We start from the raw sequence: 27,890 nt of genomic DNA, 5'->3' as shown, positions 1-27,890 counted from the left end.
GTGGTCACGCTGGGGCGGAGGGCGGTGTTAAAGGCGCCGCGCGCTGTAGCCGACTCAGTCCGGGCGGCCAGAACCGACCGGAGCCGACCGGGAGAGCAGCGGGGCCCGAGCGGCAGCGCAGCGGCACCGCAGCCTAGCGGCACCGCAGCTGGGCATTCCCGGTTAGCGCGGCCCGGCGCGGCGCAGCGGTGAGTGGCAGTGACGGGCAGGGGCGGGCGCACGCACGCATGGCGGCGGGAGGGGGCGGTGGCGCGCGCCGGAGCGGCCGTTACCAGCGGCGGGAAGGGCCGGTTCCGGTGCTCGCCCTGCTCAGCTATGTCCTTCTCGCAGGATGAGGAGTGGCGCGGACCATGGCGCGGCAGCCGGCCCCCAGCCCCTGCGACCGACGGGCCCCTAGGATGTCGCAGTCTCCCCGAGCCCTATAGCGATCCCTCTATTTAATTTTGTACCTAATTTATTAACCCATCGCCCCGCCCCCGCCATGGAACCGACCCCCGCGGTGCTCACCGCCCCCATGGCCGACTTCCTCTGGATGCTGGTCCTGGGTTTCATCATTGCCTTCGTCCTGGCCTTCTCTGTCGGTGCGAACGACGTGGCCAACTCCTTCGGCACGGCCGTGGGCTCGGGGGTGGTGACCCTGCGGCAGGCCTGTATCCTGGCCAGCATCTTTGAGACGGTGGGCTCCGTGCTGCTGGGAGCCAAGGTCAGCGAAACCATCCGCAAGGGTCTGATTGATGTAGAGATGTACAGCTCCAAACAGGAGCTGTTGATGGCAGGCTCGATCAGCGCCATGTCCGGTAAGGAGCATGGAGGTCACGGTGTAGGGACCGTGTGTCCCAGGGTGCCCTGGTGATGGCTTTCTTAGTAGGCTGCTTCTTCTCCAGGATCTGCTGTGTGGCAGCTGATGGCTTCATTCTTGAAGCTCCCCATTTCTGGAACCCACTGCATTGTTGGAGCCACCATTGGCTTCTCACTGGTGGCCAAAGGGCAAGAAGGTGTCAAGTGGTCTGAGCTGCTGAAGATTGGTAAGTGCAGCTGGCAGGACCACCCCAGCCATGGACCTAGTGCGTCCCTGGGCTTCCTTTACGAGCAGCAGGATGCTGATTGTGCCTCCCACTTTCTAGTGTTGTCCTGGTTCATCTCACCCCTTCTTTCGGGAATCATGTCTGCTATCCTGTTCTTCCTCGTCCAGAGGTTCATCCTCTGTAAGGTAAGGGCTATCTTACCCTGTTTTCTGGTGCTTTGGGGGCTCTGGGCTGCTCTCAGTGGACTCATTGGTTGGCTTATGGTCACCAGGGCTTCTCCTGGCACATCCTGGAGTGTCTGTGTTGACATCAGGGGAACCCTTTGGGAGCTAAAGACATGAGAAAATGGGGCCTGTGGCCACTCCACAAAGTGGACTTGGAGCGTGTTGGGGCATCACTTCCCCTCTGAAACCTGGGAGTTGTCTTGCCTGGCTTCAGCAGGAACAGCTCTGTTTCCCAGTAATGAAATAGCTCAGAATTGATAAGACCAGAGCTGTCAGCCAGGCTTTTCCAAAATCCTGGTGTAGGGATTTTTTTTCCCACGGGGTAGGCTGCCCGTGAAGGTTATTTATCCACAGCCATGGCATTCCTCAGCTAGGAGGGACAGAATTGTTTCTGTGGCTGGGGAAACCACATTCCTGAGACCCCAACTATGTAGAGAAACTCCAGCATTTTCTTCTGCATATCTGAGGTTAAATTCCTTTAAGTTTTACCTCTAACAATTGAAGAGATGTTAAGATCTTATCAGCAGCCCTTTAAAACAGCTCAGCGTCACCACTGTCACAGTAACCTTGTGTAACCAGCCTCCCAAAGCGTGGCTGGCCCTGTTACCTTCTTGGGCTCTTGGTGCTTATGCTGCTTGGCATTAGGAAGACTTGGTGTGCTTGTCCTGATGCCAAATCCCAATTGCTGGGCAGCAGTGGGGATTAAGCACTCCTGCTGCTGGGGTGAGGGCCTTGCCGCCAGGTATGTGGTCAAATAAGCTCCTTTGTGACTAGTGGACTTTTTATTTTGTTCAAGTCAGCTGGAAAGGGGCAAAAGCTTTGAAAGTTATTGGGAAGTTAAAAGAAAAATGTAAGTGGAGGTGGCAGTTTGGGGAGCCGGGGAAAGGGTTCAGAAGCCAGATAGAGATGAGTTGTTCCAGGCTTGGGAGTGCTGGAACCCTTGGCTGGGCCTGCCTTAGCTCTCTGGGAGCCATGTGGGATCCAGGTATTGTGCTGCCTCCTGCCCTCCCAGCCGGGGCCATCTGACTGGGGGCTGTCACCTAAAGGCTGTTGGGAGCTGTCATCTGTAGGTGACTGAGGGCACAAACCTCTTCTGGAGAGAATCTGTTGCTGCTCCTGGGCTGCTGCACAGCCCCCAGTGTGCCTCTCTACAGCACTGCTCTGTGTTTTCCAGGCAGATCCTGTTCCCAACGGCCTGCGAGCTTTGCCCGTCTTCTACGCTTGCACTGTGGGAATCAACCTCTTCTCCATCATGTACACTGGGGCACCCTGTAAGTTCACAGCAAATGCTTCAGCCTGAATTTTGAAATTCTTTCTAAAGCCTCCATTAAATGCACGATTTACCCCTCTTTTGCTTTACAGGGCTGAGATCTCCTAGAAGGCGGCTGGCCTGTGCCGGTTACGGAAGGCGGCAGGCTAGCCTGCACTGTCTGGGCTAGGTAGTTGCCCAGCCAAAGAGACCTGCTCAAACTAAACTCCTCCAGACCTTTCTCCTTAGACTTCCCAGGACTGGCCAATAACATGGCTTCCCCTTCCCTTCTCTTACCTATGCTAAAACTCAGGTATCTGCTGGCTGTTGGCAGTGGGGCTAGGAGCAGGGATGGGGCTGCGCCTCCTGCTTCATCCTGTCCCTAAAAACCAGCTAATTACTCTTGTCCAGAAGAGCTGGCCTGTGTGCTGCAGAGTCTGAGCTTCAGGTGGAAAAGCCAAGCTAGGATGCTGTGTTGCAGGGGACAGGTCACAAGCAGGTCTAAGAGAGGGCTCAGCAGGGATAGGTGGATTTGCCCGTGGAGCCAGAGGCTCCGTCACCTCCGTTGTTTGCTGGTATGACTCGGCCTGAGCTCTTTTCTGGTGTCAGCGTGGGTTTCCTGTTGTGGAGGAGCCTCTGGAGGTGGGATGCAGGCAGGCAGTGCTGGCTCTGGCAGGGTTTGCTCTGTAAACAGTGGCTGGAAAATTTTTTGGAGGGATGTCAGCTTCCCTTTTCCCGGACTCTGCAACATGGGGGAGAGGAGGATAGGCTTGCAGTGGTGCTGCTGGGGGCACTCGGGCTGCTCCCAAATCTCTTGATCGCTTGGCACGTCCAAAGTGGATCTGTGTTTATCCTGAGCCCTGAACTGCTGAGTGAGCTCTAGGTTGCTTGAGCACAGGGTTTGCAGGCAGACTTGTGCCTGCTGAGGTGTCTGGGCTGCTCCAGGAGCAATAAGGCACTGCCTGCAGCAGCAAATGCAGGGTTTGGATAGTCACAAGCACCTGATGCCCTGCCTGGCCTTGTGTGATGCCCTTCCTCTGCTCAAAGTCAGGCTGCCTGTGAGAATGCTCCTAAGTGGGTCAGGTATCACCTCAGATGCCATGAAGCCTAAATTGCCATTGACTCCTGGAGCAGAAAAGCTGCCCTCCCCAGCAGCTGCAGGGGCCGAAGAGCTCCAGCGGGGGAGCAGCCCAGGCGTCTGTGTCCTCTCCAGAGCAGGGAAGCAGCACTGGCGCTGCAGCAACCACACTGGGAGGTGTTTTTTCCTTTGACATTGCAGCAAATGTGGAGACAAGAGCTGTATGGAGCCTGGGGCATGCACCACTCTGTACAGGGCTTGGCTGGGGGAAGGGGCCATGAAAGGTCAGGTGCTGATGGGAATGTGACCTGTGGGGCTGAGAGCATACCTGGGGTCTCAGCATGGTCAGTGATGCCTTCCCAGTGGTGTTTCTCCCGGGCAGATGGATTAGCTCAGGGCTGTTGCAGGTGATGGAGTCTCCGTGCCTGGGAAAACCAAAGTCATAAATCGAGGAGGGTTTTGCCCAGAGGTTTTCAAAGATCCATTGTTTTATTTCCTAGTGCTGGGCTTTGACAAACTTCCTCTCTGGGGTATCCTCCTAATTTCGGCGGGGAGTGCTGTTGTCTGTGCTCTCGTCGTCTGGTTCTTTGTATGTCCAAGAATGAAGAAGAAAATTGACCGTAAGTACCACGTCCCTTTGCAATCCTTGGGGAAGGGCACGCTCTGGCTAACCCACTTCTCTTCCCAGTGGGAGATCCCATTAGCTGTGGGGCTGTTATTAACAGAATCTTCCTCTTCACTCGGGGATTAACCTGCTCTGAGTCACTGGGGCACTCAGCTCTGCCTGCTCCTAACCCAGGCACCCAAACCCCCCCAGGAGCAGCTGTTGTGCTGCTGAGCAGTGTTTGGAGCTGATTGATCTTGCAGGGTGATCTCTCCTGGAGCTGTGGGCAGTGTCAGACAGCTTGGCCCGCTCTAACAGAGGAGAGAGAAGGCAAGAGACAACGTGCCTGTTGTAACCTTTAATCTTCTCATACCTGCTGAGCAATCCTTGGCCTGGCTGATGCAGATCACAAGTTTAAAGCTGACGAAATCCTTCCCCTGTAGCAAAAAAACACAAAACACTCTATTGAAAGGCATCCAAAGGATCAGCCTGGAGCTCTGCCTCAGGACCAGTGCTTGGAACTGCATGTGGTCCTGAATATCAATGATGTGTGCAGGCTGGGACCTTGGGAGTTGATGATGAGGGGATGTCCTTGTTGTGCTGGTGTAATTGGGGTGTGACTAACAGCTTTATGGCTGCTCTTGACAATCCTACAGCTGTTTAACTTAACTCCTGCCCCTGAGGTGAGGTGGGCTCTTCTGCCTGTCAGACATGCTCCCTGCCTGCTCACAGCATCCCTGGGAGGAGGTGGGCATGCAGGGGGAGACAGTTATTCTGGGACTGGATGCCAGGATGGAAGGTTGATGCCACAACCCAGCACTTGAGGCAAACAAAGTGACAGGGAAATGGTCATGTTTATGACAAGAAGGTGGTTTTGGTTGTTGTCTGAAGGAGCTGACCTCATGTTTTCACCTGGAGAAAACATGCTTTTACTGTTAGAGGTGGAGGAACAGCCTCAGGTTCCACAGCTTGGTGCTGCTGGTTTGGCTGCCCAGGGTGGACAGGAAACCAGGCTGCCTTTGGGGGGTGGAGACCAGCTTCTGTTTGGGTTTGTCATCCACCAGTGGAAGCTGGAGAGGAGCCCATGCTGGAGCTACTGGGCTGGTAGAGGAGCTGGGCTCTTCTGGGCGCCTCTCTGTCAGCTTCAGGGGTCATAGCCGCTCCAGAAGTGGGTCCAGAGCATCCCACTGCCCACAGGGATGGGACAAACATGGCCCAAAGAGGAACCTCTGCACTAGATATTACTGACATAAAAGCCCCATAATGGTGTTCACCACACCCCGTGTGGGTGGGGGTGTCTAAAAATAGGGGATGAGCTGGCTTAGATGGTTTGGCTGTTGTGCCCGGGACAAGGTGTGACTGTCCAGCAGTTTCCAAAGTTCAGGATGTGGAGGAGCTGTAAATTTTATTTGGCTGCCATAAATCTGAGTGGCAAGGGGTGTGGGCTTGCTGCTGGCATTGGGTGCAGTGGTGGAAAGGGGTTTGATGGTGGCTGCCTCTCTGCAGGAGAGATAAAATCAAGTCCTTCTGAAAGCCCCTTGATGGAGAAGAATGTTTGCCCAAAGGAGGAGCAAGAGGAGGCCAAGATACCCCTGGGAGATGCCAAGGGCCCCCCTGCTGATGCAGGGTCAGCCGTTCCCCCCCGGGCAGTGGAGGAGGAGAGGATGGTCTCCTTCAACCTGGGGGAGCTGGAGGAGGCCCCAGAGCAGGAGAGGCTTCCCAGCCTAGACCTGAAGGAAACAAGCATTGACAGTGGTGAGTAGCAGGGGGTGATTGGGGTGCCAAGACTCCCCCAGCCCAGGCACCCCTTGGTGCTAACCCTGCTGTCCCTACTGGCAGGAGCTGTGCGGCTGCCCAATGGCAACCTGGTCCACTTGAGCCAGGCAGTGGGCCACCAGCTGGGCTCAGGGGGGCAGTACCAGTACCACACTGTGCACAAGGACTCCGGCCTCTACAAGGAGCTGCTGCACAAGCTGCACCTGGCCAAGATGGGGGACTGCATGGGGGACTCGGGGGACAAGCCCCTGCGGCGCAATAACAGCTATACCTCCTACACCATGGCCATCTGTGGCATGCCGCTGGACTCCCTGCGTGCCAGGGATGCTGAGGAGGGGGAGAAGCTCAGCTGGTCTGTGGTGGATGCTAAGAAGAGGGTCCGCATGGACAGCTACACCAGCTACTGCAACGCAGTGGCAGACGCACACCCGGCTGCAGATGTGGACCTGAACACAGCCCAGGCAGAGCTGGGGCCTGCTGACCGCAAGGGCAGCACTGGCTCCCTGGAAGAGTGGCACGAGCAGGACAAGCCTGAGGTGTCTCTGCTCTTCCAGTTCTTGCAGATCCTCACAGCCTGTTTTGGCTCCTTCGCTCATGGTGGCAATGATGTCAGGTCAGTGGAGTTATGGGAGCCAGGGAGGCTGCTAGCTGGGGCTAGTGCTCATAGAATTGTGGAATCACAAAATAGTTTGGGGTGGAAGGGACTTTAAATACCTTGTTCCAACCCCCTGCCATGGACATGTTCCTCTTGACCAGGTTGCTCCACTTGCCATCCACCCTGGCCTTGAACACTTCCAGGGATATTCTATCTTGCCAAGAGCCTCTGGCCCTCTAGACCAGATCCTCTTTCTCTTCCAGCAATGCCATTGGGCCCCTGGTTGCACTCTTCCTGGTCTATCAGACGGGCGATGTGGCTACCAAGGTTGCAACTCCCATCTGGCTGCTTCTCTATGGGGGTGCAGGGATTTGCATTGGCTTGTGGGTCTGGGGAAGGAGAGTCATCCAGACAATGGGGAAGGACCTGACTCCCATCACACCATCCAGGTAAGGGCTACCATGGAGCAGAGGGGAGGGTCCATGCAGCCTGAGAGCTGCGTTCTGCTCCAGGAGCCCCTCTCCATTCTCTCCTGGGGGTTTCAGTGGTGGAGCTGGGGTGTGTGTGGCTCCAACACCTTGCTGCATCCTGGGGGGCTCATATGGGAGGCTGCAGAGCCAAGCTGTACTGCCTTGAGCTGAGCCCACGGTGTTTTGGGGTATCCAGTGCCCCTATTCTGATCTGCTCTCTGTCCCTGCAGCGGCTTCAGCATCGAGCTGGCATCAGCGCTGACGGTGGTCATTGCCTCCAACGTCGGCCTCCCCATCAGCACAACCCACTGCAAGGTAGGAGGGCTAGCAGGGGCATGGCTTTGGCTCAGTGTGAGCAACAGAGTTCTCAGCTCTTGGTGCTCACAGGGCTGAGCTGTGTGGGAGGCCCCACTCTGGGCCACTGGCCACTGTCAGCTCCCAGCTCTGCTGCTTGCATCTCAATGTGAAGTGGCAGTGGCCCCTGGGGCACTTGGGAGATGATGGCAGAACAAAACCCCTTTCATGGTCCCCTAGGCTCTGCCAAGAGGCCATGGGAACCCGAGTGCTGCGGGATCCTGGTCTTGTCACCCCACTGGGCTGGCAGTTCCTTGCCCTGCACTCCCTGCCTGTGCTCTGTGCAGTGCCCACAGGCCAGGGCAGGACCCAGGGCTCTGCCTGAGGGGTGAAGGAGTGTGTGTTTGGGGGTGTGCAGAGGGCTGCTCTGGTGCTGAGAGTGCCCTGGCTCCTCATGCAGGTGGGCTCAGTTGTCTCAGTGGGCTGGCTGCGCTCCAGGAAGGCAGTGGACTGGCGCCTCTTCCGAAACATCTTCATGGCCTGGTTCGTCACCGTCCCCATCTCTGGCCTCATTAGCGCTGCCATCATGGCTGTCTTCAAGTTCGCTGTCCTGAAGGTGTGAGGGCACCAGGGCTCCCACTGCTCCTGCTTCCCACTGCTGTCCTCCCTCGAGAAGCCACCGAGGCTGCCTGCTGTGGGGTGGCGCCTGCGCCCATCTGCGCATAGTGCTGTCACTGAAGTATCTTTTTTTTTTTTTTTTTAAATATAACTGTCTTGGCGCTAACATTGTAGGGGTGCACTGCCAGGGCTGTATGTGCCCCCAGGTGACCCCCTGATCTGCTGTAGCTGTAGATAAGCAGTTACTGGGGGCCACTTTCTCACTTCTACCGGTCCCCTGGCAGTGATTTTTGGGGGAAGGACAGAGGTTGGTCCTTGCCTGCCCTGGAACAAAGGGCCGGGGAGTTATGGGGTGCCCCTCTTGCAGGCTGTGCAGTGTTCAGCTTTGCCTCCATTGCGTAGTGCTGTGGACACCATCCTGCTCAGGGGCCCTGGGGGCTGCCCTCGGCCCCTGTCACTGCTGCTACCTCGGACTTAATAAAGATTTCCTTCATAGGCCAGTGCTGCTTGTGGTTCTGGGGATTTGAGATACAGTGGGGGCCCCAAATGCTGCCCCACAGCCCTCCCTGTCTTGGCTCTGTGCCCCAGGAGGGAGCTGGGGACAGAGATAAGAGCCCCACGTGCCCCCTGTATCACGGGAGGGGCTGTCAGCAGCCCTGCACTGGGGTTATCGGGGCCCTGCACCTGGGGGCGGCTCCTGCCGGGTGTGGGGAGATGTTGTGGGTGTGTGTCCGGCCTTAACCGTGCCTCCGCAGGCCGGGGACAGCAGCTGCTCCGCTGCCCCTCCCTCCATGTGCCGTGGGCTGCTGCCTCCTGCCTGGGTCAAGGCCGGCCCGGGGCCCACGTCAGCGGCCCTGGGGTGTCGCAAGAACCCCGGCGGGGGCAGCCGGGAGAGGGGGCCGGTGCCTGGGGGCGGCACATGCAGGGTTCGGGAGGCGCTATGGGGAGACGTGTGGCAGCCCCTGGCCGGGGGTCGTTGTGCCCCCCGGGTGTCCCCCGGGCCGGGCGTGCCCCATCCTCCCGATCCCCCTGTGTGAGGCCGGGGCGGCTCCACGGTGCCCTCGGGGTGGCTGTGTGGCGGCGGCGGGGTCGGGGCCTGACCCTGGTTAATGATTCGCCGCTGGGCAAACAGGGCCCGGGGCTGCGGGCCCGGCCGGGGGGCGCAGGGGCAGCGCCGGGAGCGGAAGCCCCGTTCGGGGGGCGCGGGGAGCGCTCCCCGTGTGAGGGGCACAGGCGGGAAGGGTTGTCCGTACCCCGGGGGAGCACGGGGGGCTGGCTGCCCCGGCCGGGGGTCACGGCCCCGGGGTGCCCCAGCCCCGTGCCGCCCGAGGCGGGGCCGGGGGGCGGTTCCGCAGGGCCCCGTTAAAGCGGCGGCGGCCCGAGTCGACGGTGGAGGCGATGGGCAGCGAGGGCCAGCGGGGCCCGGCGGCGGCCCGGGGCCCGGGGCCGGGCGACCCCCGGGCCCTGCGGAGGGACTGCCAGCACCGGTGGGCTGGGGACCGCGGGGGGACTGCGAGCACCGGGGTCAGCAGGAGCGAGGGATGCGAGGCGAGGGCTGCGGGAAGAACGGGTTGGGAGGGGAGCGGGACCCCGAGTAAGGGCCCGGGCTTCAGGTACGGAAGAGGACCCTTGTCGCACCAGGAGGAGGCAGAGGCCCTGGGTGCCGTGTCGACATGCCGGGGTGGGAGCAGGTCCGAACAGGGGCTTACTGTTTCCCATCCCTCCTCCAGCTCCATTTCCAGCTCCACAGCCCATTTTTCTGCTCCAATAACTTGCTGTGGGGGCCCCGGGCCGGGATGAGCACACAACCCTCCCAGAGCACTGACCAGGGACTGGGATAGGGAAACACGACCCCATCTCTTCCTCTGTGCCACCCCCAGCCCTAAACCTCTCCTCACCCCCTAACTCCCCCCCAGGATCTTTGTCAACCGGAGCCTGGCGCTGGAGAAGATCAAGTGCTTTGGCTTTGACATGGACTACACCTTGGCCAGTGCGTTTTGTGGGGGCCCTAAAGCAGGGTGGGGCAGTGGTGGGATTCCCCCAGCCCCAGCCCACATCCCCCTCTCCCCCCTGCAGTGTACAAGTCGCCTGACTATGAGGAGCTGGCCTTCGCTCTGTTGCTGGAGCACCTTGTCACCATCGGGTACCCTCCTGAGATCCTTGCCTACAAATATGACCCCACCTTCCCCACCCGGTCAGTTTGTGGAGGGGGTCCCAGGGATGGGAGGGGAGAGGAAGGGAACCCCCCACCACTGACCGCTGTGTGGTGCAGGGGGCTGGTGTTCGATGCCCTGTACGGGAACCTGCTGAAGGTGGATTCCCATGGGAACCTGCTGGTCTGTGCCCATGGCTTCCGTTTCCTCAAGGGGTGAGTCTGGGAATTCACCACCCCTGGGGCAGGGGGAAGTTGGAGGTCCCTCAGTGTGGAGTGCAGCTCCATGTTCCCTCCCCAGAGCCGAAATCCTCCACTATTACCCCAACAAGTTCATCCAGCGGGATGACATGAAACGCTTCCACATCCTCAACACCCTCTTCAACCTCACAGGTGAGTGAGAACCCCCATTGTCCTGGCCCTCCCACCACCCTGGGGTCCTCTCCTGCCCTGCACCCCTTCTCACAGCCTCCTCCCTCACAGAGGCCCACCTTTATGCCTGTCTCGTGGACTTCTTCACCAACTGCTCCAGATATGTCAAGTAAGAAGGAGGTGGTGGGTGGGGGCTTGGTGTTGAATTGGACAGGTGTAAATTTTGGAGGGAGCTTCCCTTAGCAGGGCAGCCCTTTCACCCCTCCCTTCCTGCCTGTTGCAGCTGTGACACCGGCTACAAGCACGGGAACCTCTTCATGTCATTCCGCAGCATGTTCCAGGATGTGCGCGAGGCCATGGACCATGTCCACCTCTCTGTAGGTGCAGGGGGCAGGGAGCTGGTGCTGGTGGGAGTGCTGGGGTTTTCCCACACGCACACCCTGGGAGGGTTTGGCCAGCCCCACCCCATTCCTCCTGCAGGGCTGCCTCAAGGAGAAGACACTGGAGAACCTGGAGAAATACGTGGTAAAGGATGTGAGTTGTACAGACCCCAGGGACCCCTCCCCACACTGCTCCCCTCGGTCAATTCCTTGTGGCCCCCCTGTGCTCCCCCCCACTGACTTGCCCCTCACTAGCCCCGTGTGCCACTGCTGCTGAGCCGCATGAAGGAGGTGGGGAAGGTCTTCCTGGCCACCAACAGTGACTACACCTACACTGATGTGAGTAGGGGTGTCCCTGTCCCCCACCCCCCCCTGCCCTGCATGGGGGAGGCAGAGGGGCTGTGTTGAAGCACAGGCAGGGTCTGCCTTGCCTGGAGGCAGCAGTGATGATGCCAGATGTCCTTGCAGGCCATCATGTCCTACCTGTTTGACTTCAGCAATGAGGTCAAGGTGAGTCTGTCCCCAGGGTGGGCTGGGTGGGTATTGTAGCAGCAGGCCCCTGCATAGGGTAATAATTAGCATTGACTCCATGATTCCAGAAGGGTGATCAATCACTTTATTATACTATACTATATTATACTATTAGGAAACCCATTCCAGATGGCCCAGACAATCCGATACAGCTTTTTCCAGATTAGTCAACTGAGTCCAAACACCTTCACCCTTGGCCAACTAAGAAATCACCCCTTGGTAAACAGATCTCCATAACACATTCCACATGTTCACAACAACAGGTGCAGCAAGTGAAGATAAGAATTGTTGTTCATTCTTTTCTCTGGTCTTCTCACAGCCTTCCCCAGCACAGTGCCTGGGAAAGTTGTGCCTGCTGCTCTCTGTGGAGAGAGCTGCAGCCACAGGTGGGGAGCACAGTGTGCCATCAGCACCCTCTTGCTGACCCCCTCCCCATCCACAGGCTGACGTCCCACGGCGGCCCTGGAGGTCCTATTTCGACCTGATTGTGGTGGACACCCGCAAGCCCCTCTTCTTTGCTGAGGGCACTGTCCTGCGCCAAGTGGACACGGTAGGCACCTCTCCCCTGCTGCGGGGCTGGGGAGGCGGGCACTATTTAGGCCCTGAGGGGGCTCCTGTGGTCACAGCAAGGTGGATACACGGCTGATTGGCCATCAAGCAGGCACAGGCCACAGTGTCCCCATCCTGGGGCCCTCTTGTCCTGCAGGACACGGGGAAGCTGCGCATTGGGACGTACACTGGCCCCCTGCAGCACTGTGCTGTGTACTCCGGTGGTAAGCGCCCAGCTGGGCTCTCTGGGTTCTGTGGGCAGCAAGGGGGACATGCCCACCCCCCACCCTGACCCCTGGCTGTCACAGGCTCCTCAGATGTGGTGTGTGACCTCCTGGGTGTGAAGGGCAAGGACATCCTCTACATGGGGGACCACATCTTTGGGGACATCCTGAAATCCAAGAAGCGGCAGGGCTGGCGCACCTTCCTGGTGGTACCTGAGCTGGCCCGAGAGCTGCAAGTCTGGACAGAGAAGAGTGGTGAGCAGTGCTGGGCTGGGGACACAGACTGTACCATGCAAGGGCAGGTGACCTGGAGCCTCCTACACCCCTTGATGGCAAAACTGCCTCAGTGGGCTATGCCCTGACCCTCTGTTTGTTGTACTGGGCCATGGGTGATGCTCCTGCACTGAGCTGGCCCTGGTGCCCTTGCAGAGCTGTTTGAGGAGCTGCGGAGCCTGGATCTCTTCCTGGCCGAGCTGTACCAGTGAGTTGGTTGGGGTGGGAGACAGGCAGGGGTGGGAGCACACCCTCCAGGTGAACCCTTTGCAGGGTCTGTTCCATTCTAGGCACTTGGACAGTGGCAGTAGTGAGCGCCCAGACATCAGCTCCATCAAGCGTCGGATCCAGGTGACACCCAGGGCACTGTGCCTGCTGGCACAGAGCTCAGTTCACCCCCCTGCCACAACTTCCTCTGTGGAGGGCCCCCAGGAGCCACGGGGTGCCCTGACTGTCCTGCTGCACCCACAGAAAGTCACACATGAGATGGACATGTGCTATGGGAAGATGGGCAGCCTGTTCCGCTGTGGCTCACGTCAGACACTCTTTGCCAACCAGCTGATGCGCTATGCAGACCTCTACGCTGCCTCCTTCATCAACTTCCTCTATTACCCCTTCAGCTACCTCTTCCGGGCTCCCCCTGTCCTGGTAGGCAGTCCCCAGGCCTTGCTGGTCACCCACTCTGCCTCAGTTTCCCTCCCTGCCTGAGCGGGCATGGGCTGGTGCCAGCCTCTCTCTGGGAGCCTTGTTCCCCCCTGCCCCCCTGCAGATGGCCCATGAGTCAACAGTGGAGCACTCTCACCGGGACTCAGGGGACGCCAGCACTGCCCTTCCTCCCTGGCTGGCTCAGCATGGTGACCCTCACCCGCAGGTGGGTGGTAGGAGCACAGGGGCAGAAGGACATTGGCATCCTGCCACACTGATGCCCTTGGGCTTCTGTGCCCACTGAGCCCCTTCTGCACTGCCTCAGGTCCCCCAGGACTCAAGCGAGGAGGAGGAAGATGATGGAGAAGCCTGAGCACCCCCCAACTGCCATGCCACCCACGGGAGGACATTCAGTGGCCCTGGACCACTTGCACTCATGGCTAGCTACCACCAGACATAAAATTGATTTTAAAGGAAAACTGCTTTGTCCCTGCACCTGAGAGGCGAAGGCAAAGGGCAGTCCGCAAATCCTTGTCCAGCAGCTGGGGCAAGCACAAGCCCCTAGGGAGAAGGTGGCAGCCCCGAGCTATACCCAGCTCTGCAGAAGGGCCAGGCCACAGAGCAGAGTCATTCCTGCCAGAACTGCTCTGAGGCTTCTGCCAGCTTCCATGGCTCAGTCAAGATGCTGAGCCAAGGCTGGGTTGGGAGAGGGAGGGAGGAGAAGAGCGTGACGGGGCCAGGGGCGCTGCTTGCTGGGGCTGGCTGGGTGAGAGTAGGGCTCCCCGACCTTCCACCGCTGCTGTATGGTCTCTGTTCACAGCACCTGCCACTCCCCTCAGCAGCCTCTCGCCTGGTACCTTGTGCTGCTGCCCGCTCCAAGTGTAGGCACACACATCTCCACTGTGAAGTTTAATATTTGAAACCTCATTTATAATTTAAAAACACATTTAGATATTTAAAACTGCATTTAGATATTTGATTCATGCTTATTCTGTGCCAAACCCTCCCCCCTAGATCTGAGGGGCAGCAAGAGCAGTCACGGGAGTGTGTACAAGGCAGCACGGTGGGCAGGCAGCCTGCTCCTGCTGGGAACCCCTCAGGGGCTCTTGGGGGGATATGAACTCAAGCCCTCCAGCTCTGTCACTTCTAGCAAAGCCTTGTTTTTCCGGAAGAAGAAGAGTCTCTTCCTCAGCATCCAGGATTTCACTGAGGGATGACACCACAGGGTCACGGTCCTTCAGCATTTCTATCTTCCCCTTGGATAATTGATTCTAGTATTCCAGAGGGGTGTCAAAGTATAGACTCCAGTGCTGGCATTCATTGGGGCCAGTAAACCCTGGAGCAGGGCTAGTGGTCAGCGATGCCAGCAGCTGTTGCCCACCAGGGCCCTCGCTCAAGCTGTGACATCCACCAGGGATCTGCCTTGAGTTGGCTCAGTCAGCCTGGGCTGCTGCTGCAGACTGCACTGCTAGGTTCCAGGGCACTGTCAGTGGCACACTCAAGGTCCATGCTGGCTTTGGCTGGGGTAGAATTACTTTCCTTCCCAGCGGTTGGTATGGGGGTTGTGCTTGGGATTTGCAATAAACACAGTGATGATAAGAGGTATTTTCATTTTTGCTGAGCAGGAGTTACACAGGCTATCTCTACTTTTTGTGCTGCCACACTGGCAGGGGATGTGTGGGAAGCTGAGAGGAGACACAGCCAGGAGAGGTGGCTCCAACAGACCACAGATATTCCAGACCCTCTACTCAGTATCTAAAGGCTGGGGGGGAGGGTGGCATTTGGAATGATGTGCTTTGTCTTCCCAACTCACCACTGCATGTGAGGCCCTGCTCTCCTGGAGGTGGTAGAACAGCTGCCTAGCCATGGGAAGTAGGGAGTTGATGTTTTGCTTTGCTTGTGTGTGCAGCTTTTGCTTTCCTGGTTAAACTGTCTTTACCGCAACTCCTGAATTCTTTGTCTTATGATTCTCTCCCCAGTCCTGCTGGTGGAGGACTGCATGAGCGGCTGCATGGGGCTTGGCTGCTTGGGTTAAGCCACAATAATCTTTTTTGGCAAGGTACCTCTCCCTTCTCCCAGTCAGCGCAGCTCACTGCATGCCTTTGGCTTACCCATAACTTTATGAGCACTTGTATTTTCCTATGTTTCCCCTCTTGCCAATCAACACTTGTTCCCAACTCCTCTTAGCTACTGGAGGGACATGGCCCTCACCCCCAGCATGCTTCAGGAGAGGAGAAGCTCATTCAAGCAGCTCCTTTCTCATTCCATTCTCAGCTGTTTCCTGTCCAAGGACACAGAAATCACAGTTACCACAGCAGACAGTAACCCCAGCAGACAGTAGCTTGGCAAGAGCTGGCTGTTTTTCCCGGGAATCTTCCTTAAGCCAACTTCAGCTGCTTAAAAAGAATCAGTATATCTATCTCAGAAACACACCTGAGCTCTAGACTGGGAAAGGAAATCACTCTCAAGCCAAAGCCTTGAGGCTGAAGCAGGAGAGTGGCCTTACTCTCTCCTTGCACTTACTGAATCAGTGGGAAAGGTGTGGTAATCACATATCGTCTGAAGAGAGATTATAACTCCCCAGGAGACATAACTCACCAGGATTTTCCTGGGAAGCTGTGAGAAAACTTAGATAAAATAATTAAAACAATTATTATCTCTCTTTCTGCACATGTTGTTTACAGATATGATTTTCCATGGTGTGGGAGGTTTTTACTCCAGGACCAATCCAGCCTTGGTTTAGCGAGTCGGGTTATAAAAGCCACGCCGTTCCCTCCATCGAGTGCCTCGGATTATGATTTTCCACCTCTGCGCAGTGGAGTCTCTGCTCCCGTCCGTGACTCAACGGCGAGCCCTGCAGACCCCGCGTGGAACCGCAGGACGGCCCGAGCCGCGCGGCCCCGGCGCCCTTCGCCATCGGGCGCCTCTCGCCCGCCGGAGCGAGGTAACGCTGACTGTGCCCTGCGTCGTTTGTCCCGTTGGGACCGCGGGCATCGGCCCCGGGAGGCCGAGAACTGAGTAAGGGGCGGGTTTTCCCGACACAGCAGACTGTCTGTCTCTTTGGAGTGAGTGGGAGCCTGCTGAGGGACGGGTTTTCCTTAAAAATGGGGAAGCAACATTCCACAGATGAACAAGCGGTTGTCTCTGCGTGAAGGAATCTGATAACGCTCGCGAGACTCCCCGTCTCTGATGAAGCACTTTGCGATCTTTTATTTTGGGCCAAAAATCACAGATCCATGGCTCAATGGAGATGCTGAGCCAAAGTTGGGGTTGGGAGAGGGAGGGAGGAGAAGAGCGTGACGGGGCCAGGGGCGCTGCTTGCTGGGGCTGGCTGGGTGAGAGTAGGGCTCCCCGACCTTCCACCGCTGCTGTATGGTCGCTGTTCACAGCACCTGCCACTCCCCTCAGCAGCCTCTCGCCTGGTACCTTGTGCTGCTGCCCGCTCCAAGTGTAGGCACACACATCTCCACTGTGAAGTTTAATATTTGAAACCTCATTTATAATTTAAAAACACATTTAGATATTTAAAACTGCATTTAGATATTTGATTCATGCTTATTCTGTGCCAAACCCTCCCCCCTAGATCTGAGGGGCAGCAAGAGCAGTCATGGGAGTGTGTACAAGGCAGCACGGTGGGCAGGCAGCCTGCTCCTGCTGGGAACCCCTCAGGGGCTCTTGGGGGGATATGAACTCAAGCCCTCCAGCTCTGTCACTTCTGGCAAAGCCTTGTTTTTCCGGAAGAAGAAGAGAGTCTCTTCCTCAGCATCCAGGATTTCACTGAGGGATGACACCACAGGGTCATGGTCCTTCAGCATCTCTGGGTAGCGACTCCGAGCACTCTCAGTCCGTAGGGAGCGCCGCACAGGTGTTAGAAATTTCAGTTCTGGGCCTTCCAGGAATTCCCTTCCTCTGTGGAGAGAAGAAGAGCCTTGGGTAAACCCCGCATAGGACCACTGGCATGGAAGGGTGTGTGCTGCCAGGAGCAGGAGGTTCAGCCTTACCTGGATGCAGATGTAACCTGTAACTTGACTGAGGGTGGGAGGGAGGCCATGGGTCTCCCTAGCACGCCTGGAGTTGATGCTATGGGCTGCCTCTCAGCTGGACAAGGCGTGGTAGCCTCCAGAGGAATGGGTTCCTCTGCCTTTTCTCCTGGCACAAAAGGAAAAGGGCAACACAGTTGCAGCGCTGGCTAGGGATTACACCTCAGCACTCTGGACAGGGGCAGGGTGCCTGCCTGCAGAGGCTTGCAGGGCCAGGACCCTCCTTAGCCCAGGCAGAGTAGCAGTGTCCCATTTTTCAGATCAGGATTCCAGACTTCCACAGCACTCCTTAGGAGGGACAAGAGGTGCTGAGACAGACTGTAAACCGTGTTGCCTCCAGGCTGGCAACACCAGGGAGCCCCCGCCTGCCCATGCTCGTCAACCTCACAATGCTCAGGTTACCTTCCAGTTTTTGGCCTGCATCCTTCAAAATATTGAGAGCAGTTTCTCTGAGCTCTTCGACCGGCTGCAGGAAAAGCAGAACATGGGTCAGGGCAGGTCTAGCATGGGAATGGAGACCAGAATTAGAGCTGAATGGGAGGAAAGGCTTTTGCTGCTCAGCCTGTGCTAAGGACAGCAGGAAGAGGCTGCAGTATTTCTCTTTGCCCAGTGGAATCCATCAGCACCTAGCACAGCTGGCCAGGTGCCCACCCTACATGGGCACATCCTGCAGCATGGAATGGGACTGGCAGCTCTAAAAGACTTTTTCACCAGTGACTGATGCTGCTCAACTCATTCGAAAACCCAGTTCCTGGATCTTGTGGAAGCCCTCCAGAGCAAAGGCAGGGAACACTCACCTCAGCCCCAGCACTGACTGCTTCTCTGTACAGCTGCAATACATCAAACGGGCCACTCCGGGCCAGCAGCTTTGCTTGGCAGATCCAGAATTTGGCAAATTTCTCTGCCTGAGGCACAAGAGACAGCACTGCCAAAATCTCCTCTGCATGGACACCCTGCAAGGAGAAGGGTAAGGGCATGAAGAAAGGTGTCCATGGCATGGATGAGTGTGTGCACCAGGAAGCAGACTGTGCCAGACCACAGCTCCCAGCACTTTCCAGGAGGAGGCCCTCAAAAGTCTGGCTTTGAAAACCTCCTACGTAACTGTGGCAGATAAAAACTGCCCTGCCTCTATCTTCCCCTGAGATAATTGAGTCTAATATTCCAGAGGGGTGTTGAAGGATAGAAGACTCCAGTGCTGGCATTAATTGGGGCTGGTAAACCCTGGAGCAGGGCTAGTGGTCAGTGTTGGTCTGGTCTCTCCCTTCTCCCAGTCAGCACAGCTCACTGCATGTCTTTGCCTACCCATAACTTTATGAGCACTTGTATTTTCCTATGTTTCCCCTCTTGCCACTCAACACTTGTTCCCAATCCCTCTTTAGCTACTGGAGGGACATGGCCTTCATCCCCTGGCATACTTCAGGAGAGGAGAAGCTCATTCAAACAGCTCCTTTCCTATTCTCACCTCCTCAATGAGCTTCAGGCACTCAGTTAATATGTTGTTGATCTTTGCTTGGCAGCGCTGCTCGGGATTCTCTTCCTTCTCAGTTGCCCTGACCTTTCTGCAGGATGGTTTCACTGCCTGCTTCTGAAGCAGTATCATCGGCGGCCGCTTGTATGTCCTGCCTTTGGATGCCAACCACTCCTCCAGCTGTTTCCTGTCCAAGGACACAGATATTGTAAATCAAAGACGACTCCGACGTTGGTGAGGGAGAGAGAGGATGATGCATCGGACTCCATCATCAGAAGGCTAATGAACTACTTTATTATACTATACTATGTACATTATACTATACTATGTACATTTCATCTAAACTGAATCTGCCATGCACTCACTCTTTCTCACAACTGCACAGAACTGCACCCCTCCCTGATTCTCTGGTAACTGTCCTGTGACAATCCAACACACACACACTCTCATTGGCCCTGATAAGCCAAGGGAACAAAACATCCTCACTTTGGCTAAAGAATCTCCATATTGCATTCTACTTTAGCACAACACAGGCACAGCAAGTGAGATAAGAATTGTGTTTTCTTTCTTCTCTGCTTGTCTCACAGTTTCTCGCTGTTCAGAGGGCATGTGAATACCACACAGAGAAATCACAGTTACCACAGCAGACAGTAGCTTGGCAAGAGCTGGCTGTTTTTCCCGGGAATCTTCCTTAAGCCAACTTCAGCTGCTTAAAAAGAATCAGTATATCTATCTCAGAAACACACCTGAGCTCTAGACTGGGAAAGGAAATCACTCTCAAGCCAAAGCCTTGAAGCTGAAGCAGGAGAGTGGCCTTACTCTCTCCTTGCACTTACTGAATCGGTGGGAGAGAAACCCAGGGTGCCACCCAACATTATCCCCAACCCCTTCTTTTTCAGGGCATCAACCTCCCCACAAGCTTTCACTCATAAAAGACTTTGGACTCCATTTTCAGCAGGATGGTGCTGGCCCACTCAGAGCTGACACTTACCTTCGATCTGCAGCTGATGGAGTCCTTGGAACACGCCTAGCCTGCATGCCACTTGCCTTCGGCAGCTCTGGTTTAATCTGGTCTCTCCTGCTTCTCAACTCATCCTCAAGGACATGAGTTTTAGAGTTGTGTATGCTGTGAGACCGGTTTTTGGGACCTGACCCTTGGGATGCTGCTGTGTGTCCAGGAGCCACCACCTTCATGTCCTTCCTGTCCATCACCTCTTTAACCATGGGCCTTGGCCATGGTAAAGTGACTGCTTGGTTCAGGTTGGATTTCAGGTTTGTGGTCCCCTGGGGCTTGCCCAAGGTGGGAGACTTAGTGGGAAATCTTCTCACTGAGGGAGGCTGGCTGTGCTGCTTAAGACTTCCCCCTGGAGTTGTGCCAGGTTGCCTCACAGTAATACTTTCTCCTTGCTTTGTCCCTGGGTTTTTATGTATCAAAGTAGAAGAAGCAGGAAAGAACCGAGAGGGCTGCAATGGCTGAGTTGTGTTACTTGTATTTTGTGACGTGCTCTTTGATTCTGGCAGGGCTTTCCCGAATTTATCCAGATCTGACTCTTCCTTAGCCTGGTGGTTACCCATGCTTCCTTTTTGACCCAGAATGGACCTTGATGTTCCAGGTCTTCCTTGCCTGTGGGCCAAGACTCTCTCCTTCCTGAGACTGTTTTTATTGGAGTGAATAGTTCTGATCAGCTCTGAGGATGTGGGGGCTTGTGGGCCAAGATTTTCCTTATTGCAGACCAGCCTGTCCTGCAGCCCCACATTCAGGGAGTGCAGAGAGTGGTCATTTCCCACATGAGGTGCTGCTGCAGTGACAGTCTCCTGTGCAAGCTTCTGGTCCGTGTTTGGATTTAGGTGACCAGAGCTTGAAAGTGGGAGCCTGCCTCTAGTCTGTGCAGAAGCAGGAAATGTCACATTGTTCCTTGGCAGCACTGGACACACCCCTCCTGCTCTCTGGCATGTATTTGAAGCCTTCTTCAGAGCAGTATGGCCAGTCTGCTGACTGGATTTGGTTCCAAGCTTGCCATCCTCCTGAGCACCCTCCATTACAGTCCCAAGAACATCCTTCTTGTTGCTGTTAACCTGGAAAGAAAGCAGCCCTCAGCTCCAAGGAGAACATATCATAGCAGCAGTGCCCACCAGGGAATAATTAGCATTGGCTCCATGACTGCAGAAGGCTGATCAATTGCTTTATTATACTATACTATTAAGGAAAACCCGTTGCTCTTGCCAGACAGTCCAATACAGCTTTGACCTGACTGGCCTTTGGGAATAATCTCTCAGCTATTGGTCAAGAAGGGACAATTCCTTCTTGGAAACATCTTTAACAGAGATTGCCTGCCAGGTGCAGAGATTGAGATAATAATCGTTTGTGGTATTTTCCACAAGGGTCCCAGGATGAGGGAAGAGACGAGAAAGTTGACTCCATGTTTCAGAAGGCTTGATTTATTATTATATGATAGATAATATATTAAAACTATACTAAAAGAATAGAGGAAAGGATTTCACTAGAAGGCTAAGCTAAGAATAGAAAAGGAATGAATAACAAAGTCTTGTCTCAGACCGAGACCGGCCGGACAGGTGATCTGTGATTGGCTCTTAATTGGAAACAGCCTGATGAGGCCAGTCACAGATTCCCCCTGTTGCATTCCACAGCAGCAGATAAGAATTGTTTACAGTGTGTTCCTGAGGCCTCTCAGTTTCTCAGGAGGGGAAAAATCCTAAGGAAAGGATTTTTCATAAAACATGTCGGTGACAATTGTTTTAATTCTTTCTCTGAGCTTTCTCACAGCTTCCCAGGAAAATTCTGGAAGAGCTACACCTCTCTCTGTTCAGAGGATATGTTTTCATATGATTACCACATGACAAAGCAGCTGTCAACAGAACAATAACACAACACCCACCAGGACATGGGCAAAGGAACAGTCTCCCAGAATGAAACTCCTAACTAAGCTAAACTCCTTTGAAAAACAGCTAGTTGACTCATTGCCAGCTATTTAGCAATCTGTGGTATGTTGTGGATGCCATGGGACAGGGAGAGAAAAACAGAAGCGTTTCTCACAGCGGCTTGTGAGAAATTTCAGGGAGTTGGAAAGATGTGATAACCATTGACTATAAACAATTTGCAGGTGCTGTTTTTCTACCTTTTTTTTCTGTTCCTCTCAAGAAGAGTGCATGAGAAAGATGTTGCTGTTAGTTAGCCAATAGAACAGAATCTATCACACCACTCTATACAAACTGTGTGGATCTTTTGAATAAAGCCTTCTTTGCCTTTCTACGATCCTGCCCCTCGCCTGTTCCTGCCCTGACCCTGGCTCAAGAGTGACAGTATGTCCCCCATTTGGAGTCAGGAACTCATGACCCTGACTTGGGGATGTGGTTTTCAAAGTAAGTTGTCTGGATTGCAGCCAGGATGAAAAATTATTATGACTAAAGTACATTCTCTTGTGACCCTGTAAGCAGTGATCCTGAGCTCTCTTGGTCTGCTGTGGGCTGTGACCAGCATCTGCCCCTGAGTGGGGCTTCTCAGAGCCAGCAAACTCTCACATTTGCTGAACTTGGAGGAACATTTGTGTTCTGGTTTCAGATTGATTGATTTTAGATTTTAGCTTGCTTTTTCTCTATGTTCTTTAACCATCCAGCAAGTAGAGTGAAGCTTGACAATGAACTTTGTCATGCTTTCACTTTAATATTAAACCTGTTTTTTGCCTTTTCCAGTGATTCTTTAAACAACCACTCACTTAAAGCATGAAAGATTCAAAAGCTTCCTACTTACAAGCTTGAGTTTAGAGACTGGTTCTAAGGGCTGATTCAGGTGATTAGTCCAATCCTTTAAAAAGGGTCTGTAAAAGTCCAACAAGTTATCAGGTTATTTAACAAATTATCAAGTTATTTATCAGCCATAAGAAAAGCAGAAAGAATTAATATCTAATCCACTGCTGGTTGTCTCAGACACAGGAGCTTAGGAGCAGCTTTCAGAAATCAAAAACCTCTTAAGGAATACTACCACATACTATTAATTCTTTTCATTTTGTGTGGCAACAGAAAAGCAACACAAGCCTTTAACATCCAAGGTTGTCACAAAACTTCTATGGACAGCAAAACTAACAAAAATGATTCCTACAGGCAGGGTTTAGAGGAATCTCCCAAACTGCCAGAGCCAGGAGCTGAGATTAGGAAGTTTCACAGAGTCTCATAAATTATGCAGAAAATACACCATCAGCCATTGGGAAACGCCAGCACTCAAACCCTTCCTTTGCTCCTGCTGCCAGTAACTGCAGATTGGTGCCAGGGTGCTGCGGGGGCAGAGCCCTGACAGGAGCTGGTTCTTTGTACACAGACCAGAGAAGGTAGACACTGGCCAGTGGGGAGAGCCAGCTATACCTCAGACTTTTACATATCATCTCATCCAAGCCAAACATCCTCCTAACTTACTTGACACTTGAGCATTTTAGCCTTTCCTTGGCTACTTGGCAGTTCTGAAGCTGGCTCCTTCGTTGTGCTGCAAAGAGATGACAGGAAATGCAGTGCACACAGGACAGTCCCAGTACTCAAAGAATGAGTACTTATGACATCGTATTTCTGTTACTCTCAAACACTACATTGCACACCTCTCGACGTCCCTGCCTGGGGAGCCTGGAAATGCTGTTCTCAGAAACTCCCTTGCACATGATATTGCCCAGAGGCACATTGGCACTTAAGCTTCCTGACCCTCACAGTGTGATACCACTCAGCATCTCAACTGTGCAGGGCTCAGTTTGCAGAAGGAAAGGCTTCCACTGAGCCCCGAGAGCAGCACGACCTCCCAGCACACTCCCATTCGTCCCAGACGGCGTCCCTGGGCCCGTTTTGTGGGCACCTGTCGCGGGTTCACACATCGGCACGCACACCGCCCGCCCTCAGCTCCCTCCCCAGGCCTCAGCAGCCCCCCAGGCGGCCCCTGACACCTCCCCATCGGCCCATGTGTGCCGCCTGCAGTTCAGCGCTCCCATAGAACTTGGGCCTCCCCACAAGGTACCCACCCCACAGGGTCCGCAGCTCCGCCACGCCGCAGGCCCGCATAGCTCCGTCTCCTCCGCCCCCACACCCAGTACCGGGGCCCCTCAGACCCCGCTCCAAGACTCCCCTACCCGCCGCTCCCGCCCCCTCAGACCCCGCTCCGGGGCCCCCTCAAACCGCACTCTGAGGCTCCCTCACCCGCCTCTCCGGACCGCTCCATCCCGGGCGCCGCCGACGAATGACCACCAGCACTCCCGACAACGGCCGCGCCGCCGTTATTGGCCACCGCCTTCTTCAAAACGACCAATGGGAAGAGCCAATCGCCGGACGTGGTTCTGTGATTGGCTGAGAGGGGTGGGCGGGGCCAGGGCGGGGCGTTGCCCGCAGTGACAGATGCCGCGCCGTGACGAGCTGTGTGGTGCCGCGCCGAGCCAGGCCCCGCCGTGCTGTTAGAAACGGGACACACTCCCGGGACTAAAGGGATTTCAGCATTTATTATAATAAAAAAAAAGGCCTAAAACATGAGGGCCTGCGGGCCCAGCAGGAGCGTTTCCGTCGAGGATGCTGCAGCGCCGGCGCTGGGTTTGCTTGAGCAGCGATGTCCCCGATGTTCCAGGTGGAGCGGCACGGATTCACTGGGTCGGATGCTCCTTTTTATCCTGTTTTTTGTTCCTTCGGATTGGTTTCTGTTTGGATCCTTCATTTGCATGAAGGTTTAAGGCCCTTGATTGGCCATTACAGTTCTGTCCAGGCTGGCTCGTTTCGCTGGGGGTGGTGCACTTTACTGAGGTGTGTGAGTACCGTACTTCTTACAACTACCCTTTTAACCCGTTGTACAATATAATAACCAAACTAACAGCACACGCTTAACAATCTATCAACTATTTTACAACAGTTTATAACCTATTTTGGACAGTGCCACGGCACGGTGTGTGATGCCGTGCCACGTTTGGCCATGCCATGCCGTGCCATGCCATGCCCCATAATGCCATACCACGCCATGCAATGCCATGCAATACCATGCAAGCACACCATGCTATGCTGCACCATGCTGTGCAACATGATAAGACATGGTGTGGTGTGACATTGTATTATATAGTGCACCCCATGATACCATGTGATATCATGCCACAGCCTGTAATGCCATGCCATGCCATGCCACTCATTGTCCTGCTGCACTGTGGCCCACCATGCCATGTGCTGGCCGCAGCTGGGGCAGAGGTGACAGTTTCAGGCAGCTGCTGGGGATCCACCATGGGATGCCTACCTCAGTCACCTCCCAGCTGTGATGTGGGCATGGAGACAGAGTGGTGGAGGGTCCTGCATGGGTCAGGGTCGTCCCTGGGCTGTGGGGTGGCCCCCCACGCCCTGGATTTTCACCCAAAAAGCAGCCAAAGCCGAAGGATTTTCCCATCCATAACCCCATTCTCCATGAGCAATGAGCTGAGCAATGTCATCCTAAAAAACTTTTTATTTCCAGCTCCATCCACATACAAGTTAAAAGCAAAAATAAATAAGGGGGCACAACAAATAAGTACCAAAGCAATGGGCAGACACAATAAATAAATATAGACTGGTATGGCTCAGGCCCATGGGGCCCAGAGCTGCTATTTCACATGAAATAGATGGGGAGAGGGGTTGTGTCCCAGGGGTTGTACTTAGTACATACAGCCTGAAAACCGGTGACTGCCGGTTGGGTTGGTGCAGGGTCTTCAGCGCCCGCTCAGCTCGTAGGTAGCAATGTTCACCTGGTCTGGGGTGTTGGTGATGCCGACGGGCTGGCGGGGCTGCAGGGACGTGCAAACGAACCAGCCAGGGAAGGCGGCCGACTCGAAGCGGGTGGTCCCCTCAGCTGGGCTGTCCAGGCGGTAAAAGATGAAGCGGGTCAGCTCCACACTCTCAATATCCCTCCTGATGTCAGCTTCCTATAGCCAGGGGGGTGAAATGGTGGTCACGGTGGAATGGAGCCCCCAGCCCCACAGAGGACAAACTGGTGGGACCCCTGCTCACCTCCAGCTGCAATATGGGCTTGGTGCCACTCATCACACATGACATGTAGAGCTGGTAGCCCTTGATGCCCAACGCCACCGGCACCCTCCCAGACCCTGGAGCGCCCTGAGATGACCGGGGACGGTACAGAGCAATGTTGAGCTTCACTGCAGAGAGAAGGGACAGGTAAAGTATTAGTCCTGGGGTTGTGGGGTGGCTCCTGGGTGGTCCAGGGTTTGGGGACAGGGACATTGGGATGGGAGCATATGCTCTCACCTTTCTGTCCAGCAGAGGGTCCCTGCAGGTGCAGGGCCACCAGCTGGGTGGGTGACTCCAGTACGAAGCACTTGTGGTCAATGTCTAGGATGTCGAAGGACTGGGAGCGAGTATAGCGGAAAACGGGTGCCCTGGTATAACTGTCCTTGATGCACTGGAAGGAGACAGGCTCTGTGGGGAATGAGACAGTCAGGAGGATGCTGCTCCCAGGTCCAAGAATGTCCCCCAAGAATATCCTCTGGCTGGGTGCCACCCCTGACATCCCCCTCATACCGAAAATATCATCCAAGAAGCTGCCAAGGTCACTGTCAGCAAAGTCCTTGCGTGTCGGCTGCTTTAGGAGCTTGGTCACAGCAACCACCAGGATGGCAGCCTGACGAAAGGTCCTGGAAAGGGGTCCTTTTGTCACTGTCACCTGGATGCCCACCCCAGGTGATGTCCCCTCCAATTCCAGTCGGGGCTTCTGGGGAAGAAAGGGGATGTAGGGTGAGAACCTGGCTTCTATACGACATGGACCCCACCACTCCCACCACCACAGCGTTACCTTCTGCAGGCACAGGCAGCTGGGGCCATACAACATTTCCTCGTTCAGGCTGAAAGGCAAAGGGAGATGGTGAAGTCAGGGTCAGAAATGCAGCAACACATCCCCAAAGTCCTCTCTGTCATGTCTATTCTTACCTGCTGCTCTCCAGTGTGTCCAAATCAGGGACGAATGCCATTGCCGCCACTGACTGCAGAGTCCTGGGCAGAGACTTTACAGTACCTGCAACTTCTGTGGCACTTGCTTGCCTGCTCCTCTCTGCAGTGCTGCTTGGCTGCTCTCTGAGTCCAGAGTCAGTGTGGCTGGTTTTCAAGAGCCTCTAGAAGGAAGCACCGTCAGAGTGGGATTTCCAGGTTTCGCAACGCCCGGTTTTGCCCAATTACTTTGTTGAGACTTGAGGGCTGTGGGGGGTTGGTTGCCCCCTAGCAGTGCAGTGGGGAGGCAGAGCACGGGATACTCCAGGACCAGATATGGGTCAGAGCAGGGGATGATCTAGAGCTGGGTTGTGGGGCAGAGTAGAAAGATGCTCTAGGGCTGGGTGTGTGGGGCAGAGGGCAGAGGGGGTATTTAGTGTTGATGTGTGGGGCCTGTGACCATGTGCCAATATGCCATTTGGTTGACGCAGCAGGGAGCTAGACTCACTCAGTGTCAGCTCCGACCCCAGTCCCAACGCCTGTCCCCACAGTCCAGTTGTGACGACACCCATCACTGTCAGGGCTGGCGGTTGCGGGTGTCCCGGAAGTGGCCGGTGGTGTAAGTGCTGCCACTCCACCATTTCCCCATAGCTTCCTCCCGTACTGCCCAGAACCCTGGTGCCACAGCCAGCGGTACCCTCTCTATCACCCCTCTTGTCCTCACTGCCCCAACACCAGTGGGTGCAGGACTCTGCTGTCCGCTCAGTTTCTTGTGCCCACTTATGCCACCCTGGGGACTTGGCCTTCACGACATGGCTTTTAGGGGCACTCCTCATCCTCATGTCCATCTGGTGTGTCAGATTGCACCATGCTGGGAGGACTGGGGATGTGCATGCCGGGCTTGCGTGGACTTGGGCTGTTGGGGTGTTTTCCTGGTACCCATTTCACTTCCTGAAAGTGCCATCCAGCCCTGCATAGCTCCTGTGTCCGAGACTGACACCACCATGACTCACTGCCAGGAAATTGCCAGAAACGTAGAGCTCCCAGAGCACTTCCTGTGCCCTCCTGGGCATCCGCTGGCTGTCACACATGGCGGGATAGCCCCAAAAGCCTGAGCTGCCCCATGGCAAGGGGTTCTTCACGACACAGTGGAGGTCTCTAGGCCATGTTAGAGGCCCCCAGGGCACGGTTGGGGTCCTGAAGCCATGATGAGAGTCACCAAGCCACGATGAGGGCTGAGAGACATGAGCCACGGAGGGTGTCCTCAGGCCATACCAGGTGTCCAGGCCGCAGTGAGAGTTCCCCGGCCATAGCGGGGGTCCCCAGCCCGTACAGAGGCCCCCGAGCCCCGCAGGAACCTCAGCCTGTCCGGGCCCCGGCCCGGCCCCGGC

The 27,890-nt window shown here is 55.5% G+C and overlaps 4 protein-coding genes across 9 annotated transcripts; 2 read left to right on the top strand and 2 right to left on the bottom strand.

The window, feature by feature from the left end:
• On the top strand, positions 1-8,433 carry SLC20A1 (solute carrier family 20 member 1). Its single transcript, XM_030233322.2, has 11 exons — positions 1-188; positions 331-797; positions 885-1,025; positions 1,125-1,210; positions 2,424-2,520; positions 4,077-4,196; positions 5,687-5,935; positions 6,020-6,569; positions 6,815-7,000; positions 7,252-7,336; positions 7,776-8,433. Exons 2-11 carry the CDS (start codon positions 482-484, stop codon positions 7,935-7,937), a joined length of 1,992 nt encoding a protein of 663 aa, XP_030089182.1. The 5' UTR covers positions 1-188; positions 331-481; the 3' UTR covers positions 7,938-8,433.
• Positions 8,434-9,191: 758 nt separating this feature from the next.
• LOC103822721 (cytosolic purine 5'-nucleotidase-like) lies at positions 9,192-14,658 on the top strand. Of its 3 annotated transcripts, XM_030233325.2 has the most exons (18): positions 9,263-9,420; positions 9,850-9,923; positions 10,010-10,127; positions 10,206-10,301; positions 10,387-10,478; positions 10,569-10,626; positions 10,741-10,834; positions 10,938-10,991; positions 11,093-11,176; positions 11,306-11,347; positions 11,811-11,918; positions 12,075-12,141; positions 12,226-12,396; positions 12,571-12,622; positions 12,705-12,765; positions 12,886-13,062; positions 13,184-13,285; positions 13,385-14,658. In XM_030233325.2, exons 1-18 carry the CDS (start codon positions 9,332-9,334, stop codon positions 13,430-13,432), a joined length of 1,587 nt encoding a protein of 528 aa, XP_030089185.1. In that variant the 5' UTR covers positions 9,263-9,331; the 3' UTR covers positions 13,433-14,658. The 3 variants fall into 3 exon arrangements, 1 of the variants encoding a protein (XP_030089185.1); XR_007779331.1 differs by lacking the exon at positions 13,385-14,658 and having other exon boundaries at positions 9,192-9,420; positions 12,688-12,765; XR_007779332.1 differs by lacking the exons at positions 12,571-12,622; positions 13,385-14,658 and having other exon boundaries at positions 9,193-9,420.
• Positions 14,659-16,244: 1,586 nt separating this feature from the next.
• On the bottom strand, positions 16,245-23,893 carry CKAP2L (cytoskeleton associated protein 2 like). 3 transcript variants are annotated; one of them, XM_018922623.3, is made up of 9 exons: positions 23,758-23,893; positions 22,996-23,062; positions 22,337-22,403; positions 19,559-20,643; positions 18,562-18,754; positions 17,897-18,052; positions 17,502-17,565; positions 17,061-17,208; positions 16,245-16,968 (listed from the first exon to the last, which is right to left on the bottom strand). In XM_018922623.3, the coding sequence occupies exons 1-9, from the start codon at positions 23,777-23,779 to the stop codon at positions 16,725-16,727; spliced, it is 2,046 nt and encodes a 681-aa protein (XP_018778168.1). In that variant the 5' UTR covers positions 23,780-23,893; the 3' UTR covers positions 16,245-16,724. The 3 variants fall into 3 exon arrangements, with proteins under 3 accessions (XP_018778168.1, XP_050838781.1, XP_050838782.1); XM_050982824.1 differs by lacking the exon at positions 22,337-22,403; XM_050982825.1 differs by lacking the exon at positions 22,996-23,062 and having other exon boundaries at positions 23,758-23,845.
• Positions 23,894-25,012: 1,119 nt separating this feature from the next.
• IL1B (interleukin 1 beta) lies at positions 25,013-27,887 on the bottom strand. 2 transcript variants are annotated; one of them, XM_009097655.4, is made up of 6 exons: positions 26,503-27,887; positions 26,369-26,417; positions 26,098-26,287; positions 25,825-25,995; positions 25,570-25,715; positions 25,013-25,484 (listed from the first exon to the last, which is right to left on the bottom strand). In XM_009097655.4, exons 1-6 carry the CDS (start codon positions 26,541-26,543, stop codon positions 25,272-25,274), a joined length of 810 nt encoding a protein of 269 aa, XP_009095903.1. In that variant the 5' UTR covers positions 26,544-27,887; the 3' UTR covers positions 25,013-25,271. The 2 variants fall into 2 exon arrangements, with proteins under 2 accessions (XP_009095903.1, XP_018778180.1); XM_018922635.3 differs by having other exon boundaries at positions 26,098-26,417.
• Between the last annotated feature and the right edge of the window lie 3 nt (positions 27,888-27,890).

This window comes from Serinus canaria, chromosome 22, assembly GCF_022539315.1.
Source record: "Serinus canaria isolate serCan28SL12 chromosome 22, serCan2020, whole genome shotgun sequence".
Lineage (NCBI taxonomy): Eukaryota > Metazoa > Chordata > Aves > Passeriformes > Fringillidae > Serinus > Serinus canaria.
This window is presented reverse-complemented; position numbering and strand designations above follow the sequence as displayed.

Excerpts from the sequence above, each read along its gene's own strand:
- SLC20A1 (XM_030233322.2), top strand. The coding sequence starts at position 482 with ATGGAACCGACCCCCGCGGTGCTCACCGCCCCCATGGCCGACTTCCTC. Across the intron at positions 798-884 it reads CTCGATCAGCGCCATGTCCG|GATCTGCTGTGTGGCAGCTG; the intron begins GTAAGGAGCATG and ends CTTCTTCTCCAG. Across the intron at positions 1,211-2,423 it reads AGAGGTTCATCCTCTGTAAG|GCAGATCCTGTTCCCAACGG; the intron begins GTAAGGGCTATC and ends TGTGTTTTCCAG.
- CKAP2L (XM_018922623.3), bottom strand. The coding sequence starts at position 23,779 with ATGGAGCGGTCCGGAGAGGCGG. Across the intron at positions 17,209-17,501 it reads TGCAGGCCAAAAACTGGAAG|GAGAAAAGGCAGAGGAACCC; the intron begins GTAACCTGAGCA and ends CTTTTGTGCCAG. Across the intron at positions 16,969-17,060 it reads CAGGTTACATCTGCATCCAG|AGGAAGGGAATTCCTGGAAG; the intron begins GTAAGGCTGAAC and ends TTCTCTCCACAG.
- LOC103822721 (XM_030233325.2), top strand. The coding sequence starts at position 9,332 with ATGGGCAGCGAGGGCCAGCGGGGCCCGGCGGCGGCCCGGGGCCCGGGG. Across the intron at positions 10,479-10,568 it reads CACCCTCTTCAACCTCACAG|AGGCCCACCTTTATGCCTGT; the intron begins GTGAGTGAGAAC and ends CCTCCCTCACAG. Across the intron at positions 11,919-12,074 it reads TCCTGCGCCAAGTGGACACG|GACACGGGGAAGCTGCGCAT; the intron begins GTAGGCACCTCT and ends CTTGTCCTGCAG.
- IL1B (XM_018922635.3), bottom strand. The coding sequence starts at position 26,543 with ATGGCATTCGTCCCTGATTTGGACACACTGGAGAGCAGCAG. Across the intron at positions 25,716-25,824 it reads ACCCTCTGCTGGACAGAAAG|TGAAGCTCAACATTGCTCTG; the intron begins GTGAGAGCATAT and ends TTCTCTCTGCAG. Across the intron at positions 25,485-25,569 it reads AGCCCATATTGCAGCTGGAG|GAAGCTGACATCAGGAGGGA; the intron begins GTGAGCAGGGGT and ends CCCTGGCTATAG.